The sequence below is a fragment of the Ascidiella aspersa genome, chromosome 2, assembly GCF_963924565.1.
Source record: "Ascidiella aspersa chromosome 2, kaAscAspe10.2, whole genome shotgun sequence".
Lineage (NCBI taxonomy): Eukaryota > Metazoa > Chordata > Ascidiacea > Phlebobranchia > Ascidiidae > Ascidiella > Ascidiella aspersa.
This window is the reverse complement of record NC_139448.1, coordinates 29,908,494-29,927,087: the sequence shown is the minus strand read 5'-3', so window position 1 is coordinate 29,927,087 and position 18,594 is coordinate 29,908,494. Positions and strand designations below refer to the sequence as shown.

General features: G+C 42.1%; 1 protein-coding gene across 3 annotated transcripts in view; it reads right to left on the bottom strand.

Moving 5' to 3' along the window:
* LOC146164780 (nuclear factor 1 A-type-like) overlaps positions 1-18,594 on the bottom strand; it is an 87,719-nt gene that overhangs the window by 34,456 nt on the left and 34,669 nt on the right. For 2 of the 3 annotated variants that reach the window (XM_083381250.1, XM_083381251.1), the window contains exon 1: positions 12,049-13,632. In XM_083381250.1, the coding sequence (XP_083237376.1) occupies positions 12,049-13,533 (1,485 nt within the window). In that variant the 5' untranslated portion in view covers positions 13,534-13,632. Of the gene's footprint in view, positions 1-12,048; positions 13,633-18,594 lie in introns of those variants that run through there. The other variant, XM_083381252.1, reaches the window with a different exon arrangement.

Sequence of the window (18,594 nt, the reverse complement as noted above, 5' to 3'; positions counted from 1 at the left end):
CGCTCGTGCTTCAGCTAACGCGAAACGACTGCGCGCCCAATAAAAATCAAAGTCGCGACGACTGCTGCGGCTATACTTGCTGCTGTTCTTGCTTGTGCACAAATAAGGACAAACGACGTCCTCAGATAAATGGCGAAACACCTGTGTCTTTTTTAGTTTTTAAAAAGCCGCAAAATGGGCAAAAATGCATTCAAAACGAAACAGCAGTCTGATAACTCGGTTAAAATGCGCCCTCTTTATAACACAACATGTTACAAGGTGTTTGGTTTTGTTTTTTTTGATGTCGTAACTGCAGCATTATGCAACTCTATGAAAATCTAAATAAATACCTAAGTTCAACTTCGTGTTAAAAAAAGACTTTAAAAAAACATACTGAATACTTGAATGAAAAAGCCTCTCGTTTTTTATCACAATTGTTGGCACTTTAAAGCTAATCTGATATTAAAAATTACTTGAAAGTAAGTAGGGCGCTGTTAAATTAAAGCCTAATTAATGGCGTGAAAATGGACGACGGTTTAAAAATGTCGCAACATTCGTGAAGAAACCAAGCTTATTATACATTTCGCGGTTTTTCGTTATCTGAATGGACTGTTTTTTAGAAAATTTAAAAAACAACAACAGCATACTTCAAAAAAAATTTAAATCTCTCTTCAGGATTTCTGGATTTTAAGGATGATTCTAATTTTATTGTCGCATTAAATTATTAACTGATTTGAAACGAAATGTAGAAATTGATTGAGTTTTAACGTTCGCTGCTAAACAGTTTGCCAAAAGCGTACTTCTTAACTGCGCGATTTTTTTACAAGAGGTAGCAAAAGTTTGTTCCAAGGAATTTCAAAAAGATACCTTGAAAAACAAACAAACCTTTTTTTCTCACCACTCCACCTTTATTTTAGTAAGTAGTTTTCGATGTTGGATTTGGATAATATTTGACTATCAAAGTCCGTCTGGAATAAAAGGAATGGCTCTTTGTATCAACAGAAGCACTATCTGTTTAATAAAATAAATCGCTGGTTTCGGGGCGTGATAGCATTTTTCAACCCACAAGTTTTCTGCAAATTTGCAACGGTTTACGAAACATGAACTTACAAAGGGTCGCTTTCCCGCTCTGTGCCTTTATATTTTGGCATAATATAACCCTTTATGCCAGCGGCTCATTGATTTTCAGGTAAAAAGGTGCTATTTTTAGGCAAGTGACACTCTGTTTTAGAGTGCCGGTACGCAGCCTGTCGCATTTTTTACAGGACCCGAAAAACACTGTGAGGGACCCTATTACCGACCGAGGGGCGCGTTAAAATTTAATGAAGACCATTATATCCGCCTTGCTCGATATTATGTGCGGTATGCAATTTGCCCCTTGAAGACTTGCGGTTTATTTACTTTGGCACTAATGGCGCGATAGCGTATAGTGATGCTGCGGCCTAATGACGAAACCCTCTTAACCCCAAGAGTATCTTTTTATTCAGACGGGCGACGGACGAAATGTGGGCAAACGAAACAGTGTAGCTTTAAATAATTTCGCCTTTGTGCGAACCTATAGCTAGAATCCCACCGTTTTTTGGCGGTTCATTGCGTGGTCATAGAATGCATAAATACATATTAAGTCAATAAAATTTTGTAAAATTAGCGGAATAGTTCTTAATTAAGGCGATGTGTATAAAGACACAGCTAGGTGCGGCAACGCAAAAGTTTTACGCTAAATCTTTCAGGTAGCAAAGAGTGACCCCAAACGACAAATGCGACTTGAAATGTGGTAAAGGAAAGTTTAGGACCATCGCGGGTTAATCTGACATTTTAAACAATCGAGGACTGTTGCTAAATATTCATTTGCTGTTGTTTTTTGCACTTAGACACTTTGAGTCTTATGTTAACGAGTAAACTTAGTTAAATACATTTTTCGACAATACCAGGACGGTTCGTTTTTACTCACCAATAGAACAAAATGGAAATCCACAAGGATTCAAAATATCACTAAGAAACCCTTAAAGCGTTAAAAACGGCGCCCAGGTTGGAAACCAAGATTCCTGATTTGTTTTACTACAATTGCACACAAAAAATCTAGCAAGAGGCTCATCAATAGAGCAAAATGGAAATCCACAAGGATTCGAAACATCACCTGGCACCCAGGAGCGTTAAAAACGGCACTTGGGTTGGAAACCAATATTGAAAGCCTATTTTTGCAGCGATTTCATTTCGCGTAATCAATTGCGACGCGCGTTCAGCGCAAAAGTCCCAGAGCCGTTGCAGATCAGTGTCAGCGGCGAAAAAGGTCCCGACACGCAGGAATCCACATAAAAATCGGGGCCGGGCGCATATCAACGCAATCGGATTACGAGCCCTGACGGTCGCGCCTGCTCGAAAACGATACAGAAAAAAGCGAAGTTTTCAAACGCGTTTCAGCACAACAGAGAGCCGTATTTGTCGCCGCGCTGAGAGAGGTTTGAAATACGAGAGCGTTAAGATGCGAGCTAACGCGGGTCCCGGCGGAATTTAGTTGATAGCCGCATTAGGGCCCGACTCGAATCTCGCCCGATGCCGATTTTCCCACACTGGGCGAGTTTAACTCTTTGATTGCTGAGATGGTTTTCGAGTAACGAAAGCCTATATATAGCGCAGTTTTTTTTAAACTTTTTTCTTGTGACGCCCCTGGAAAGTTTTTTTGAATTTTCTTGCGACGCACTACGGAATTTCACTTGGCAATTTGTTTAACACCAAATCAAATTTTTATATTGGTTTGTTTAGAATATCATAATCGCCCGCTGTAGTTATTCCCTAACAAAAAATTGGGGGTATATAGGCTAATGTTTTTTGCAATCTTTTTTTTATCACAATTAAGTTTAAACGAAACATAATTTTTAGTCACGACGCATTCACGAAACCACAAAACGCAACAGGTGCCGCGACGCACAGTTGAAGAAGCTCTGGTTTAGTGTTTCCCAATGAGTACAACCGTTTGTTTTCCTTGTTTTTAAGCCACTAATGACTTTTTCGTTGCTGCAATACCCATGCCGCTATGACTTAATTGTAATTAGCTAGAAATCCAATGGTTTCCCGTTTTAACCATTTAACTGATCGAAATGCTATTTTAACTTTGCAAAACGTGGGCGCCAATCTTTTAGAATGGATATCGGGACATGGCCAACAAAACATACACAAAAATCAACTATCTGGAAAATGTGATACACGACACGTGAAGAAATGCGGTTTTAGAGGGTACAACAATCCCCAAGAAGTGGTATGCTAAAAGCGTCCGAAGCACCGCCAGATAATTGATATCATTTAAACGTACAAGTCCTAAATTCCGATCAGTCAGCCTAAAACCATTTATTTGCTCTCAAATTCAAACCCCAAACCGCGGCTTTCCGGTAATCGAAATCGCAAGTTTCGACAAAGGCCGACACCCTACACATACAGCGGTGAGCTCTGCACAGCTGTGATCGACGTATAACCCTGACTTGGCCGCGATAAAAAGAGAAGCGCTATTCCATTACGCGACCGCTCGGGACTCGATCGGAACACCAACGTCGCCAGAATCCCTAGTATATTTTAGCCTGTTTGTTTGAACTCAAAAGCCGACGTCTCACCTTTTTTATGCCAAAATAATTAAGTTTTATTTTTTAAATTTCTTTTTTTTCTTGATGACAAACAGCATGAAAAAATGGTATGAAGAAATATAAGAGAAAGCTGCTTTTAAATCCACTAACACGTGAATAGGGCAAACAAAAACCATTTAAAAAGCTAACCGATTGTGAGGTTAACGCATATATGGCTCTAAATTATCTAGATCCACTATGTACACGCACCTGGTTAATTCCATAAACGCCGTCGACATTTTTTTGCAACTTACAATCTTAAATACTCACACAAACATGTTCTCACATTCGACGGGAATTTTGGAGAAATTTATATTTTTTTTAAATTTATTTGCTTTTACACTGCTGTTTACTAATATCATTATGCCGTTCCTAAAAATTGATAAGGTTTCTTGGATGAAACTTTATCAAAGGCATAATACATTTCCTTGGAACTCTTTCTAAAGGACTGAAAATCTGACTGTCCTAACCCAATATTAATAAAACAAAACAGCGCGTCCTCAAAACCCAAGCATACCTCCTGCGAAGCGCCCGGAAGAACGAACCACGAAACGCCGGAATTCGGCGGCGACTCGGAAATCGACGATCGGGTTCCGGGATCGACTTTCGACGTTGGTGGCCTGCTCTCCACGATAGGATCAAAGTTCGCTCATGCTGCGAAGCCGGTATAACTCGAAACCGCCATCGCCGGGTGATGCAACAGATTACGTCACGCATTTTAGGCGCAATTTGAGCAAAGCGTAAAAGAGTAATAGTTAGGGGAGCCTTATATACTCGTATTCTATTTCTCAACTGATAACTAATATTTTGTATGAAAGTACAATCGTGTGTTCGACCATGACAAAACCCTGTTTTTTTTTATCTCATTTGTTCCACCCAAAACTGGCACAGTCGCCGTGTTAAATCCTCTTAACATTTTTTGAACAAATTGTCTTTAAAGAAGGTGTGTCGTGATCTATTATCGCACAGCTTACCACAAGCGCGGAAGAACCAGAATGCAAAACACGATACCACAAAAGCGACGATAGTCGCCCATGGTCTAATACAGCGGTTCTTAACCAGGGGGCCAAACATTTTTAGGTGGACCACAGACCAATTTAAAAAAGCTAGATTTATTGAAGAATTTAGTTTCATTTGTGTCACTATACCTAATTTCACAGGAATAATGGCTTGGAAGGAAATTGAGAAGGAATGTAAATCAACGTGAATTTATTGTTCAGAAGCAAGTACCTCACTAATGCACGGTTGAATAAATAATCTGTTTTGATATATGCTCCACTATTTTTTCTCCTTTTTTATATTTTGTTCTTTCATAAAAATGTATTGGGCCACATCATTTTTGTGCAACGAAAATGGGCCACGAAAGAAAAAAGGTTGAGAACCACTAGTCTAATACATGAGCTGTTTAATGTGTATGTTAATGGGGGGTTAGCTTAGCGCAACACATTACTGCCACAATCCGAATTGATACGGGTACGAGCGAATTTAGCGCAGCGGCGGTGGAAACGTCAAAAGCCTTAACACGCGTAACCGGAATTGCGCGCCTGTTTCAGTACATGGCGTCTTGCGATTGAAATCCGCCGAAAATAATAAAAGTAATATTTTTCGCGCTGGCATCCTTTTGACATCTCCTTCTCGACCCCGTGTCTTGTGAATTCCACGCGACTGCTAATTCCAAGGTGACCCAACGGGCTGTCAGACTGAAGTCGAGCTGTACAGCCGAGCGTTCACGGTCGCTATTCCCAAAACAGCGCGGGAATATATTCCTTTTCAGTCAGTATAGGGCGGAGATTAAAAGGCGGAAAGCCCCGTTAAACCTGGAATCCGACTGCGCTGTTGCAATATGTTGCAGTCTGGGCAAATACGGCCCGCGGGTCAGGTCCAGCCCGGTGAGCAATTTACTCTGGTACGTGGTGAAAACTAACATTTTGACCACTTTTTCGACCGTTTAGAAATTATTATTGAATAAATTACAATTGTAAGACAACATTCCTTTTCGCTATCTTCAACAAATTTTTACAACACTGCTATTTACAGTTACTTCAACCTAATGTATTGTACTCTTTATGACATTCGATCGGCAATTGTCTAAACTAAAAAAGCACAATTCCCAAATGTGTTGCGCGTCACTTTAGCAAATGTGTTCAACAGCCGACCACGATTAATCTTTAGTTTAACCGCAAAACCTAACGTGTTGCGTGAAATTTTATTTCAATGTAATAGGTGTCGTATGCACTCAACTGTTTGGAAAGCATTGGTATACAGAGAAAACGATTTTTTTAGAGAATTTCGTTCGCGTGACAATAGCGGTCAAGGTCGACGGGCGAAGCGGCGCGGTGGCCCAATAGGTGCGGCGGGCGGGCGGGCAGGCCGGACGGCGGTCCCCGGGGGTGTGCCGCCGGGGCCCCGGGCTTGACGGTCGGGGCGCGCTGGCAGGCGTGGAATGGGCGGCGCAGCAGTGACGAGTTTCGGCGCGAATAGTCGCCGTCGCAATATCATTCAAGGCGCGGCGCCGCCTAATTTCCGCTGTCGTATAATGGGGCGGTCGCCGGGACGCGGGCCATGAATAATAGAGCGCAAACGGCCCGCCGTCCGCTGCCTGCAAAGCCTGTATGTTGTATAGGCCCTCTTCCACTGGCATCGGGCCCCGGGGCAAAGCACGAGTCTGATGCCCGCACGACGGTGTTTGACACTAATTAGGGAAAGGTAATGGCGGCGGACGGTGGCAGCGGCGGTCCCTTACCCCCATCCCCCCTGCCACATGCCAACCGCCCAACTTCACGTCGAACCAAAGGGCATTTTGTTTTTGCTCGCTTCTTCGCGAAAAGGTGAGGGGGCGGACGACTTGACTTCTTTGCAAGATCCCGACCTAAAAGGTCCCCGGCTTTGAGTTGGGATCGATGCCTTGCGTCACAATGTCGTCTCGCGCTTCGACGGCGCCGCATTGTGACGTTCTTGACGGCAGACGGCCGCCGCCCCACTCCATTACTCCCAATGCAGGTGAGTCGGAAGAGATTCGCATTTAGCCAAGTGTGAAGACTTGGGAGGTCTCTAGAGCGCTTTGTTTTATAGGGCGACCTCTTTTCGTTCGAATTGGTCTTCTTACATATGGAAAGAAGGCTTATATTATAAACTTGCCATGTTTTAACCGAGTGTTGCTCATCCAGCAGTATTATATAACCAATCGACGTTTCGATGTCCTATACAAGACGTATTCATCAGGATAATGGCATATCATGTAAGACAGATTTCTTATAAAGCAACAAGTTGCAACACATACACATCCCGTGTTTTGTGTGGCAATCTGGAGAGTCGTGTTATCAAGAAAAATGTTTGAATTTTTTTTTTGCAAGAACGAATAAAATACATGTCATACTCGATTTTACTATTTTTCCGTGAACGCTTTTCTTTTCAGAATTGTGTTCAACTCTTGTGGTGTACAGGATGCCAAAAAATTGCCGGAAGCTTTATTTATTTTTTTTAATTAGATTAATAAATTGTTGTGTAAGACTAAAAGCCCAAAGATCGCCAATCTAAACAAATAAAGCTTTCTCATTTAGTAAAAAAACGAATCGCCAACATAAAACACGCGTCGAAATTAATTTCCAAGGAAATGGGCAAAACAAAAAGACCCACAGGAAATTTTGCGGCTACCAGAATATACGCTCGCACATAAAGAAAAATATGGCGCGGAAGCTAACGATTTTGCATCGAAGAAATCGCCGCGTGCGACTGATTTAAAACGCGCGCCTAATTAAAGGCAGCTCAGTCGGGCGGTTTTAAAGCGTTCCAGGGGATCGATATGCCGCTCCCAAAAGTCACCGCAATAAAGTAGCTGCTCGATCTATTTACCTGTGCGCGCTGTAGCGTAATCGAGCCGCCCTATAGTCACAATATAGGCGCGACGAAGCGGATTTGATGATTTTGGAAACGAATTATCATCCGCTTTGGAGACTGACGCTGACGATACACTATCGTTAACTCGTATTTCGTCGATTATTTAAATTGGTTCAATTTGTTTTGGGCGGTTTGGGGGTCTAAATGCTGGAAAAACTATTTGCGCACAAAACGGAATTTTTTTAGCTGTTAAGCTGTTTAGTTTTTTTTATTTAGTTTTTTTTTTTTAGTTTTTTTTTTTTTAGTTTTTTTATACATATTTCATTCCGATACCGATACCGGATATTTTGGTAAAAAGCAGTGTTGTAATGACTTAAGTCATTGACTTGACTTAAGTGCACTTAAGTCACTGTTTTCAAATGAATTGACTTGACGTAAGTCCCTTGACCAAAATGAATTGACTAGACTTAAGTCGTTTCGACAAATGACTTGACTTGGACTCAAGTCATTTTGTCAAATAACTTGGGATTTAATTAAGTGTTTTTATTAGAATTTATCTCAAGTTTTACACATTAAACACTTTTATTGCTGTATATTGCGTTTGTGTGTTTTTTTAGTTAAATTGTTGCTTATGATCGGACCAGTTTAACAATTTACTTTTATGTTAATGACATGACTTGAAATTGACTTGCTCTCATAATGACTTGACTGGGACTTGACTTAGGCAACCGGTGACTTGGACTGGGACTTGACTTGGTTTTTTTGCAAAATACTTGACTTGGACTTAAATCTTTTATCAAATGACTTGACTGGGACTTAAGTCGTTTCAAAATGACTTGTTTACAACACTGGTAAAAAGTATCGCTGTCCGATCCAATGTCAAATGGCGCCATTATTGTGGTTAAATTGTGGCAAAATTAATCAAGAAATAAAGGGAATTAGTAATGATTTTCAGGGTATTAGACCCAAATTTGCTCTTGTGTTAGCAAACATATTTATCTTTATTTCAATATTTCGTTTTCGGAAATGTAGCTTTAAAAGTAGAAAACGTTTGTGTGCAAAATATGGCTGCAATGCACGAATTCCTAGTTTCGGACGAGTTCCGATACATACACTTGGCATCAGACATTGCCACCGATATTATCGGTAATCCCAAAATACAGAAGAAAGTAATTTAGAAACAGTGAGAATACACGTTTTATATTTGGCTAATCGGACAATACACTGCAAAATATTACGCATTCATACCGGGCGTCTTCTAACGCTTTTAAAACTTTATGATGCTGATTATCTCAAAGCAGTCCGATATTAAACCCAATACGACTCTCGCAAATTCTGTGTTCGCCTAAGTTTTCGGCGAGTAATGTAAACCCGATTAGCACAAAACATCCGGCATTTTTGAACGCCGTCAAGATTTTTGCTGGCTGATTATCGCAACTCGGACCCACTTGAAAAGCAAAGCGAATCAAACGAATACCGCAAAGCCTATTTATAGCCTAATTTCCCGACGTTAAATAGTCGGCTTACATCAACGAAACCCCTCTTCGTACACCAAACCGGCATTTTTGAACGCATTTAAACATTTTGGTCGGCGATTAACGCGACCACAATACCGGAGCAAATTTCGTTTTCCCAATTCGGCGGGCAATTACAGGCGAAAACTCGCAAGACGACTTTTTGTACCTTAAATCAGGTATCATTTTCGATCGCTTTCAAACATCTTTACTGATGATTAACGCTTCTCGGTCACAATTTGAGGCATAAAACGTTTACCACAAGCTTCTTGTTTTCTCGATTTGAAGACGGGCAAAAAATCGAAAACTGACATAAACGTTAATTTGTAGCGCTATTTAGTTAAGCGCATTTTAACATTTTCACTGCCGATTATAGTACGCAGCTGGCAAGTAGAGGTATATAGAACAATTATCACAAACTTTGTATTTTCTCGATTTTAAGCGGGAAAATTACAGGAAAAAATGGCCAAAAACTGATGTTTGAACGATGTCAAACATTTTGATTCACGATCAAAATTAAATTGTCACAATAAACAGTAATATAGCCGTTCTCTTTACCTAAAAAGGCACTGTGAATTCACTTAAACATTTTGTTTGCCCATCAACATAAAGCAGCTATTCATCGAGAAAATATTTGTTTTTCGCCCAATTTTACAACGGGCAAAAGCAGGCGAAAACATGCAGAGTCACTTTTTGAACTTGAAACAGGCATTTTAAACGCATTTCAACATTTTGATTGCCGATCAACGCAGCCACAATCAAAAGCACGGAACTTTCCGCAAACTTGTTTTTCGCCCAATTTTCAGGCCGTCAATTTCCCGAATATCTGCCCAGTCCCGCTATAGGGCTTAGAGCTGCCCTAATACCCGTAATTGCGCCGCCGGTAGCCGACAATTGCGCAATTAATTGGGCAAGGCACGCGCCGACCCAACCGCCGTGAACGTTTGTGCGCAAGCCGGAACGCTGAACACAGGCTAAAGGCCCCTAAAAATCGAATATAGGCGTTATACACACACCGCTGCTTGGGATTTTAGTATATCGATTCCCTTTGCTGTAAATCACTCAGTCGTTTGGTGCACCTATATTGTAAAGTATAAAACCGCTGTTTTTAACACATTTGTGTATCGTATATCATTTGCCATAAAGCCAATTGTGGATTCTAATTATTATACAATTCGTGCTGATTTTCTTTTAAAATAGGGTTTAAGAATGCGACTAGTTGTTTTTCAACATTATGTTATATTACACCTATATAGAAAAGGTTCAACTATACTTACAATCGAGTTATGTCTTATGTTTACGTGTAAGCGGCAAAGTAACAGGCCCAATTTTGATTTTAGCTGTAGTTTTTTTTATCCTATAAGGCAGAAGTTTACAAACTGTGGGTCGCGGCGCCCTGGTGCGTCGTTTTATTTTTTCAAGGGCGCCGCACAATGATTACGCTTCGTGTGTAAATCAAAATGGGTCATAAAATGCTTGTAAATGAATGACCTCTGATACGTAATTTCGAAATCATTGTTACGAAAAAACTACACGGATTGATTTCGGTTTTCCGTTACAAACACATATATAGGTTGGTGAAACTTCTATCGATGGGTGCGTCGAAAGTTTAACAAATATTTCCACAGGCTTAACGAGAAAAAAAGTTTGAGAACTACAGTTAAAATGCATATAGTGTTTATTCTACAGGTTACAACTATCACTTATAATAATATCGATTGCTACTTTATTTCAGATGGCCTTTTTCAGGATAGAACGGTATAAGGTGTGTGTGTAGGTAACTGATGCACTTAGAAGGTTAAATACTGTAGATGTGAGAATTAGGATGTGTTTTTCCCCTTGAATTGACACTCGTTCGCTGCAGAATGAATATTTGCGCGTAAATCAATCCGTCGGTAAATTTATGCATTATTAATGTTACCAAGATTAAATTAATAGTGAACAGTGTGTTTGGGACTTTGAATAGTCGAACTTTTAATTACGTCAAAGTGTCAAAACACAACCAGGATGCACCTAAATTTATTCAGACAAATTTTTATCTGAATTGCATTTAGGTTATTAATGCAAATTGGAATTGGGTTTCATTGAAAAAATCTTTTGGAATCTGAATATTTTTCTTAAATTTGCAAATGGTAGAAACAGTTTGCTTGCAACATGCATAGATTTAGACGTTTGCTGAACAAAATATAACTATAACTAGAAATCGAATGAATTTCAGTATTTTAACGTTGTTTTTTTATCTTTAGCTAGCTAGATTACTCTGCTGTTTGGTAACAAACGTCATGATAACCAAACAGCTCATTGCATTTTTTTTACAAATTACTTGAATTGGACTTTAACGGTATCAAACAACAATATTGCTTTTTATACGTTTGCTAATTGGCGTTGCGCAATACGGCGTTACGTAAAAGTGGTAGGAGCGGTTATGCAACTATGAAGTTTAAGCGGATAAATGCGGTTTCGAATCGTCCAAACTGGCCAAGTTTATTTTTACAGCGCTAAGAGTTCAGTGTCGGTGACCTTGCCGAATCAATGCCCGCTATGTGACGTAACAAACGATTTTGTTGAACCAATACAACCAGCAGTTGCAATATTGATGCTGTTGTTTTTCCTATTCCCATTGCACAAGTTAAAACAACAAACGGCAATACTTGGAAAAACATGTGCGACATGGATAATTGGACTTTAGAGATAAGCAACATGTTTAGCAATTGAGATCGTTCCGTGTGGAGTAATCTCTTGGGCAAAGGGTTCAAAGATCGGCTATAGTAGTTTGTTTTCTTTGAGGTTTACGCTATGCAAATTCAGTTTTCGTATTCCCAGTATTTCGCCGCTTGGTTGTGTTTTAATCATTTTTTGTCGTGATCTGCAACCTTTCAAAATGAAACCCTGTTTTTCGCTGCATCTCTTTTATCACAATCAGTTAGTTAACCTAATTTCTTTTATCACAATCAGTTAGTGAACCTAATTTGCCGACGATAAAAGAAAACAAGTGCAACTTTTTTTCTTAAAAACAGTAGAAAAAATCAACAATAGTAAAAATTGAACAAAAAAAATGATGATTTATGTGTTTTATCTGTAAAACGAAAAAAACATTTACGTACCTTGTCGGCCTGGCGCAGGCAGTCGATGCGTCGTATCTTGCCCTTCTGGTCGGGGTTCGACAGGATGCAGCAGACCGCCTTCTTGCCAGTGATGGTGAGCACAAAGTCCTCACGGTACTCGGGCCGGATGTCCTTGCGCAGCTTGGCAAGCAGCCTGGAAGCCCACTTCTGCTTCACTTCGGGCTTCTCGCGCAGCAGTTCCTCCTTTACGGCGCGCTCCTCGGCAGGACTCATGCGTCGCTCGTGCTTCTTGAAGTACTTGCGCTTGCGCGCCTGCAGGTTGAACCACGTGTAGGCGAAACTCTTCACGTGCGGCATCAGCGCTTCGATGAACGGGTGGAACTCGTCCTGGATGGAACAGAACGAGTAAGGCGGCGCGTCGTACGCGAGCATTGCTTGGGCGGTGGAAGGACAAATGCCAGGGGCCGCGGCGCCGCCGACGCTCTGGTGCCGGTGCCGCGGGTAAGGAAAGGGCGCTACGTAGGGGTCGGCACGCGCCGCAAACCGCTGCTGTATATTGTTCTGTCCTGCGTGGCCCGACTGCTTGTCGTCGTACTGCCCGGCGCCGTGCACGAACGCAGCAGCCGGGTTGTGTAGGAACTGCGGGTAGCGCTGTGCCGCTGCGGCCGCCGCCACCGCCGCGTTAAAGTTGTCCGAGCTGCTGCCGCCAACCGACGCGGCGGCGGCGCCTAAGTTACCTACGAAGCTCTGCAGGAACTGGCTGTGGTTGCGCGGCTGCGCGAAAAACACGCCCTGCTGCTGCTGGTTCTGTTGCTGCAGCTGCTGGTTCTGCTGTGAGTTGGCCTCCTCCTCGTCCAGCGCGCAGTCGGAGCGCGCACGCGGGTGAGCGTCTTGAAAGAGGCGACTGCGGAACTCGGCAGCAGTCAGCACCGATTCGTCGACCGAGGCGCAGTGACCGCGCGTGCGGAAAGCGGTGTACGGGTCGTCCTTGAAGCTCCACGACCTGTGCAGCTGAGGGTGGTGGTGATGGTGGTTGCCCGCCGCTGCGCCTACAGAGTGCTGCAGCTCATTGGACGAGAGAATGGCGCTGGCCTCCACTGTGCCAGCGCTGTAGCTGCGCCGAACTGGCTCGTGGCTGCCGTTGAAGCCTACGACTGCTGATGCTGTTGAAGGCGATTGCCAAGCGCTGTCGGAGGTGCGGAGGCACTGTCCGGCAGGATATTGTTGCGACAGCGTCGTCGCCGTATCCGAGATGAGATCGCCTTGCTGTACAGTCTGGCGCGCGCGCACTGAACGTGCCGGGAAAACAGCCGAAGAATGGCGCCTTCCGATAATGCTCACAGGTCCCGCCAAGGGAATGGGACTGCTGAAGTCGGAAGCCTGGCCTTGGCTACCGCTGCTGCTGTTGCTACTGTCGTTTGCGCGCCTTTCGTCTCTATAGAACTGGTGTGCGCAGCTCTTGGACAGGCTCGGACCGACTGCTGCTAGGTGCTGCTGCTGACACAGGCCAATTGTTGCGCTCATTACATATCACAAGCTTCGGCGTCTCGAGACCAGCGCTGCCGTCGAGGTTTACGGAAGTTTTACACAAAAGTATTTTTTTTGCAATAGTTTTATGATACACTGTTTCTGCAGAAAAAACGAATGACATCTGTGTTAAGAAATCCCGATGATTTGCGTATGCCGATATTCTGACAAATGTTTTGTGATTTGATAAAACCGGCCCCTTGGGTTGCCTAATTTTCTTTTGAGAGCTATAAGGCAAGTGTAAAAAGAAAATATTACGGGGAAAAGAAAAAATTAATCAATGCAATACAGAATAGAGGCCCCACGAGTATAGGAAAATATTTTGGATCCAAAATCGGATCTGAAATACACAAAATATGAAGTGTAACTCTCTTTATGGAAAGCTGAAAATCTGATGAGACTAGGAAAAAGCGTGGTTGCTCTGCAAGTGTCATTTTTCATTAGGTATTTTAAAATTGAAGGGTTATACCAAATTGTTTGGCGGGACGTATTTTGCCCAGGTGTGGTCTAAGAGGCAAAATTATTATTAATTATTTCCGCGCCATCAACTTTTAAAGCTATTGCAATAATAATATTGCAATTTTAAGTGTTGACAAAACACCCTTAGCTGATGAGGAATATTTTATACTATAGGGAAAACTGTTTGCAAAGCGTAACGGTCTTCTTAAAATCGTAGTGATATAAGACTGTCTATCAAGCTAAAAAAGAAAAGATAAAAAAAAAAAGATAAAATACTGTTCAATAACTGTTCGACAAAGTGTCTTACTCACCTATTTCACACACGCGAAATAGATTTCAGCGTTATGTTTAGTTTTTAATATTTGTATTGTAAAATACAATGTTCGCGATATAACGATTTGATACAAACGACCTGACTTGGATTTGAGTTTTAATGGCAATTGACTTGCAGGGACTAGACTCACTAAGGGTTTAAACGACTCAACTTTTTCGCAAATGATTTGACTTTAAATTAGATTATTACAAAGTGACTTGTTTACACTGGCCTTCACAGGAAATTGGCGCTCCACAATTTTTGGAACTACAGCCAAAATTTCGCCCTATAAACGGTCAAAAATTAGGTCGAAAGAAAAACGAAGGAGATTTTGTCCGAAATCAAGCCTTGTATATCGCTACGGCGCTGAGAGAATGAAAATCCACGTACTTTCGCTATTGCAGAAGATAAAAGCGATGCGAACAAAATGGAAGCAAGCTGCCAACCACGTCAGGAGCGTGTTATTTTTACGGCAAAACAAATCGGGTCATGTGGCCAAGCTAAAAAGCGCAAACGTGGACAATAACTCCGCGTTGGGGTCAACTCTTGGTGCAACAACCACATGCTTGCTAACGGTTGCTGTGGTATTAATATAAAACTGCAACGAAACGAGATCACTTTCGAAACCGATGTTTGCTTTAGAAACGGTCAAACTTTGCTCGTTTATGTTGACTGGCGAAAGGTGAAATAAAAACGTCGAAAATAAGACGCGAAATCACGAGCTGGAAACTGAAACTGGGATTAAAATCTCAACAATGGCGCAAGTCGCAATAAAATCGCCCTCTGACTCGATCGAATCGGCTAAAAATTGCCAGACGTTACAAGTATAGGCTTAAAGTAAATATACAACAAGGCAACTGTCACAAACGTGCTAAACCATTTTTTTTGTCTGTAAATAGAAAAAAAAAACACGGCCGCAATCCGAAAGTGAAAATCCGCGACACGTATTGTAAGGTTTGTTCGAAATTGCCAAAAAAGCACGACACAACTGAAAACGACAGGCCACCTGTTTAACTAAAAATCTAAAGCCTTTGAATACGCTTTGTACTCGGTTGTCAATGTTATTTCTAACGGTTTTTACAAGAAAACCGCCGTATCATTGGTAGGCGACAGGTTTCAGCTCAAAATGCGCACGACAAACTTCAAGTTGCGCGACCAGCAGTAAAAGAGAGCAACGCGCACATTCGCAACGAGAGCGCTTACAAAGCCAGTTGCGAAACCCTAACCTCGAAGTCTTAAATGCAATCCTCTCGGATTAGATTCTGACGGGAAAGCTAGTCTTTCGGCTCGCGTGAAGCGCAATCGCTCTTCACGAGACTTGCGGCGCGTGCTCAGTGTTTAACCTTAACGCGGACTGAAAACCTGAACAACTGACGCAAAGTTGCAAAGTGACAAACGAACGGCTGGGGGCAGCCTGGTCGGGGCAGACGGGCAAAGGCAATCAGTCAAACACAAGAAAGAAAACGAACTAGTCATGTTTGTTGCGCGCACAAGTCATGGTATGCGCCGAGACAACGCAACTAATCTGGCGCGGGCGCTGTTGGCAGCTGCGAAAGGGATACCGATCGGCCCAGACGTCCCCCAGAAAATACTTGCATTAATTTTATCGCACCTTGACCCAATTTTAAGGACACTTTGTTTAGCCTGTTTTATTGCCGGTTTTAGGTCAAATTTTCTGGTCGCGACCTGTAGTTAGGTGAACCCAGCTTTCTTGTAATGGATACTAAAGTTTACAAAAGGCTACAATTTTTTTTAAAGTATTTCTAACTTTTCAATTGAATTCCACAACAACCGACTGGTCCAGGCATCTCCAAAAATATTTTTGCATCCGTTTTACCGCACCTTGACCAAATTTAAAGCCACTTTTGTTTAGCCTGTTTTAGTGCTGTTTTTTTTAAGGTTAAACTATTATCTTAAATCAAGGTAAAAAAATGTTGGAACCGGAGGCGAGCTTCAACTTCAAGCACGACTTTGGCTTTATTGCGTTTTTCGGTAGCAGGGGAGGGTTGGTGGGGGCACGATTTGTCCGGACGCGGGAAAACGTGACGGCCACGTGAAAAAGCGTTCGTGACCCGGATTTTGCCGCCCATGCGTCATATGTCATTTTTTTGTATTATTTTTTGCATAATTTGGACGCTCATTGCTGCATAAAGAGCATAGCACTGAGAACGTTTTTTTTTTAATCTGTATGCGTATTGCGTTTGGAGATAATTACACCGTCATTAACCAGAATAAACGCTTCCTTCGCAAATATTCTAAGACTAAGTTGATAGTAAACAACTTGAATTTATTTTCTCACGACTTGAATGTATAGTTTTGCTTTCTTAAATTCACGTTTTTGCGAGAGTGTGATTGCGGGAAATAAGAGGTTTCTCCTTCACGTTCCTTCTATAATGACGTAATTCTCAAAATGTACACTAAAACGTTGGACTTTTGACTGTTTTACAAGGGTCCAGTCTGGCATTAAAATCAACGTCATTTGCGCGTTATAACAGTGGCAGCGGCGGCGAATCTCAAATCGTCCTGTATTTTCCTTGGCCGCGTTGACGAACGCCGTCGCTGCAAAATGGTGGACGTAAATCTACTTAAAGGAACGCTTGCTTAAGGCAATAAAGAAAGTTGCCGCGCGTAAAAACGATGTAAAACCGAGATAAGCGCTGGCGAAATATTGTTTCAGACGAAGATTACAACTGACGCGAATGCGGGCAGGTTGAAACCGGTTCAAACCGGTCCTAACGAAACAAGGCGGTCGAGGAAGGTCGCCTTCGCCGCCTTGAACTAAAAACAAAACTGTCTCAGAAACGGGAACTTGGACTACATTCGAGACGAGCAGATTTGACGTCTGTCTGCTAGGCTTCTGTCGCAGTCAAAGAAAGGCTGCCAAAAACTATACAGTCTATACACGACATTGATTTGTTTCGTAACTTGGGGTCGCTTGGGGGACAAATGGACCGCTTTCAGGATGCGCCGGGCGGCCCGTAGCTTAAACACCTCCGTGAAGGGCTACACTTGCTTGAGTTGAGTGTTGCCAAAAGTCTTTTGGTACTATATGCAGCTGTAGGATGTACTCTTGCATAACCACTGTGCACACAGCCATCGGACGAGGTTTCCATGAATATTTTTTAAGGTGGTGTTTTGTTTTCTCATACAAGTCATAGAGTAAAAGTATAACCAAGACGTTTCGATTGCGTGCCAACCATACGTGAAAAAAGCAAGAGCCCACCAATTATAACGTACATAACAAAGATGTGAAAGAGATTAATATTTTAAAAAGCCAAAATTAGAGTTTAAAAAAACAAAAACGCCTAACACTTTAACAAAATAGTTGCTTCGTGATTGATAGTTTTATTATCACACGTTTTCGTTTTAAAACGTTTCCGACTTAAACGACCTGGCGAATGACCGCCTTTATTTTTGTTCGTTAATTGCTATTTGACGGTTTTCAGTTGTTCGACGTTTCCGTTTTTAATCGTGTCTGTTATTTGTCGCATTTGCGATTAATACTTTTATCCCATTAATCCGCGCATTCCAAGGGCCGCCAGAAAGGCTTAAAATAAACCTCATTTTGACTGCGAAGTGGTCGGGTCTGCACACGGACGAACCAACACAGCCTAATTGTGTCACGCGCACTTTAATGTCGAAAACAATTCCAAGTCGCAATCGAAATCGACCCGGTCCCATCGCGAAAAAGGTAAACAACGCAAATATAATCAGCAGCACCAAAACCGCCTCTGCGAAAATACTTTTCTGCCGAGTCACCGACAACAATTTTGAGATGAGCAGACCGGGGATGGCACGTATTCTGCTTGCTATTGAAAGAGTCGAAAATATTAAGGATTTCACTCAAAAACTTTTTGTAAGTATTTATGTGGAAAATTTCAAATTCAACCACAAGGGTTTAAAAGGGAAAAAACTTTATTTCAAAGCATCGTGGTTGACACTGAATTTAAATTTAAAGTAAATTTTGCGCGATCCGGCAACGGCTTAGCCCACATCTTGGGTTTTTGGTGATACGTCATTTCCGCGCACGCGCACTGATGTTTGATCGCGCCAGACGCAAAAAAAGGGCAAAACAAAACTTCCAGGGTGCCGCCGATGATGGATTTATGATTATTAGCTTGTAATTAACGTCTGCTGTCATTAGCGGCACGCTTCCCGCGGCAATGAGGGTGGTAGTCTCAAACGATGCGCACAGGCGAGACGGTGCACTACGGCTTGCTGCGTTAATATTACTGCGTGGTTTGCTAGGAATTCAAACTCGCCCTTGACACCCACAAGAGGCGAAA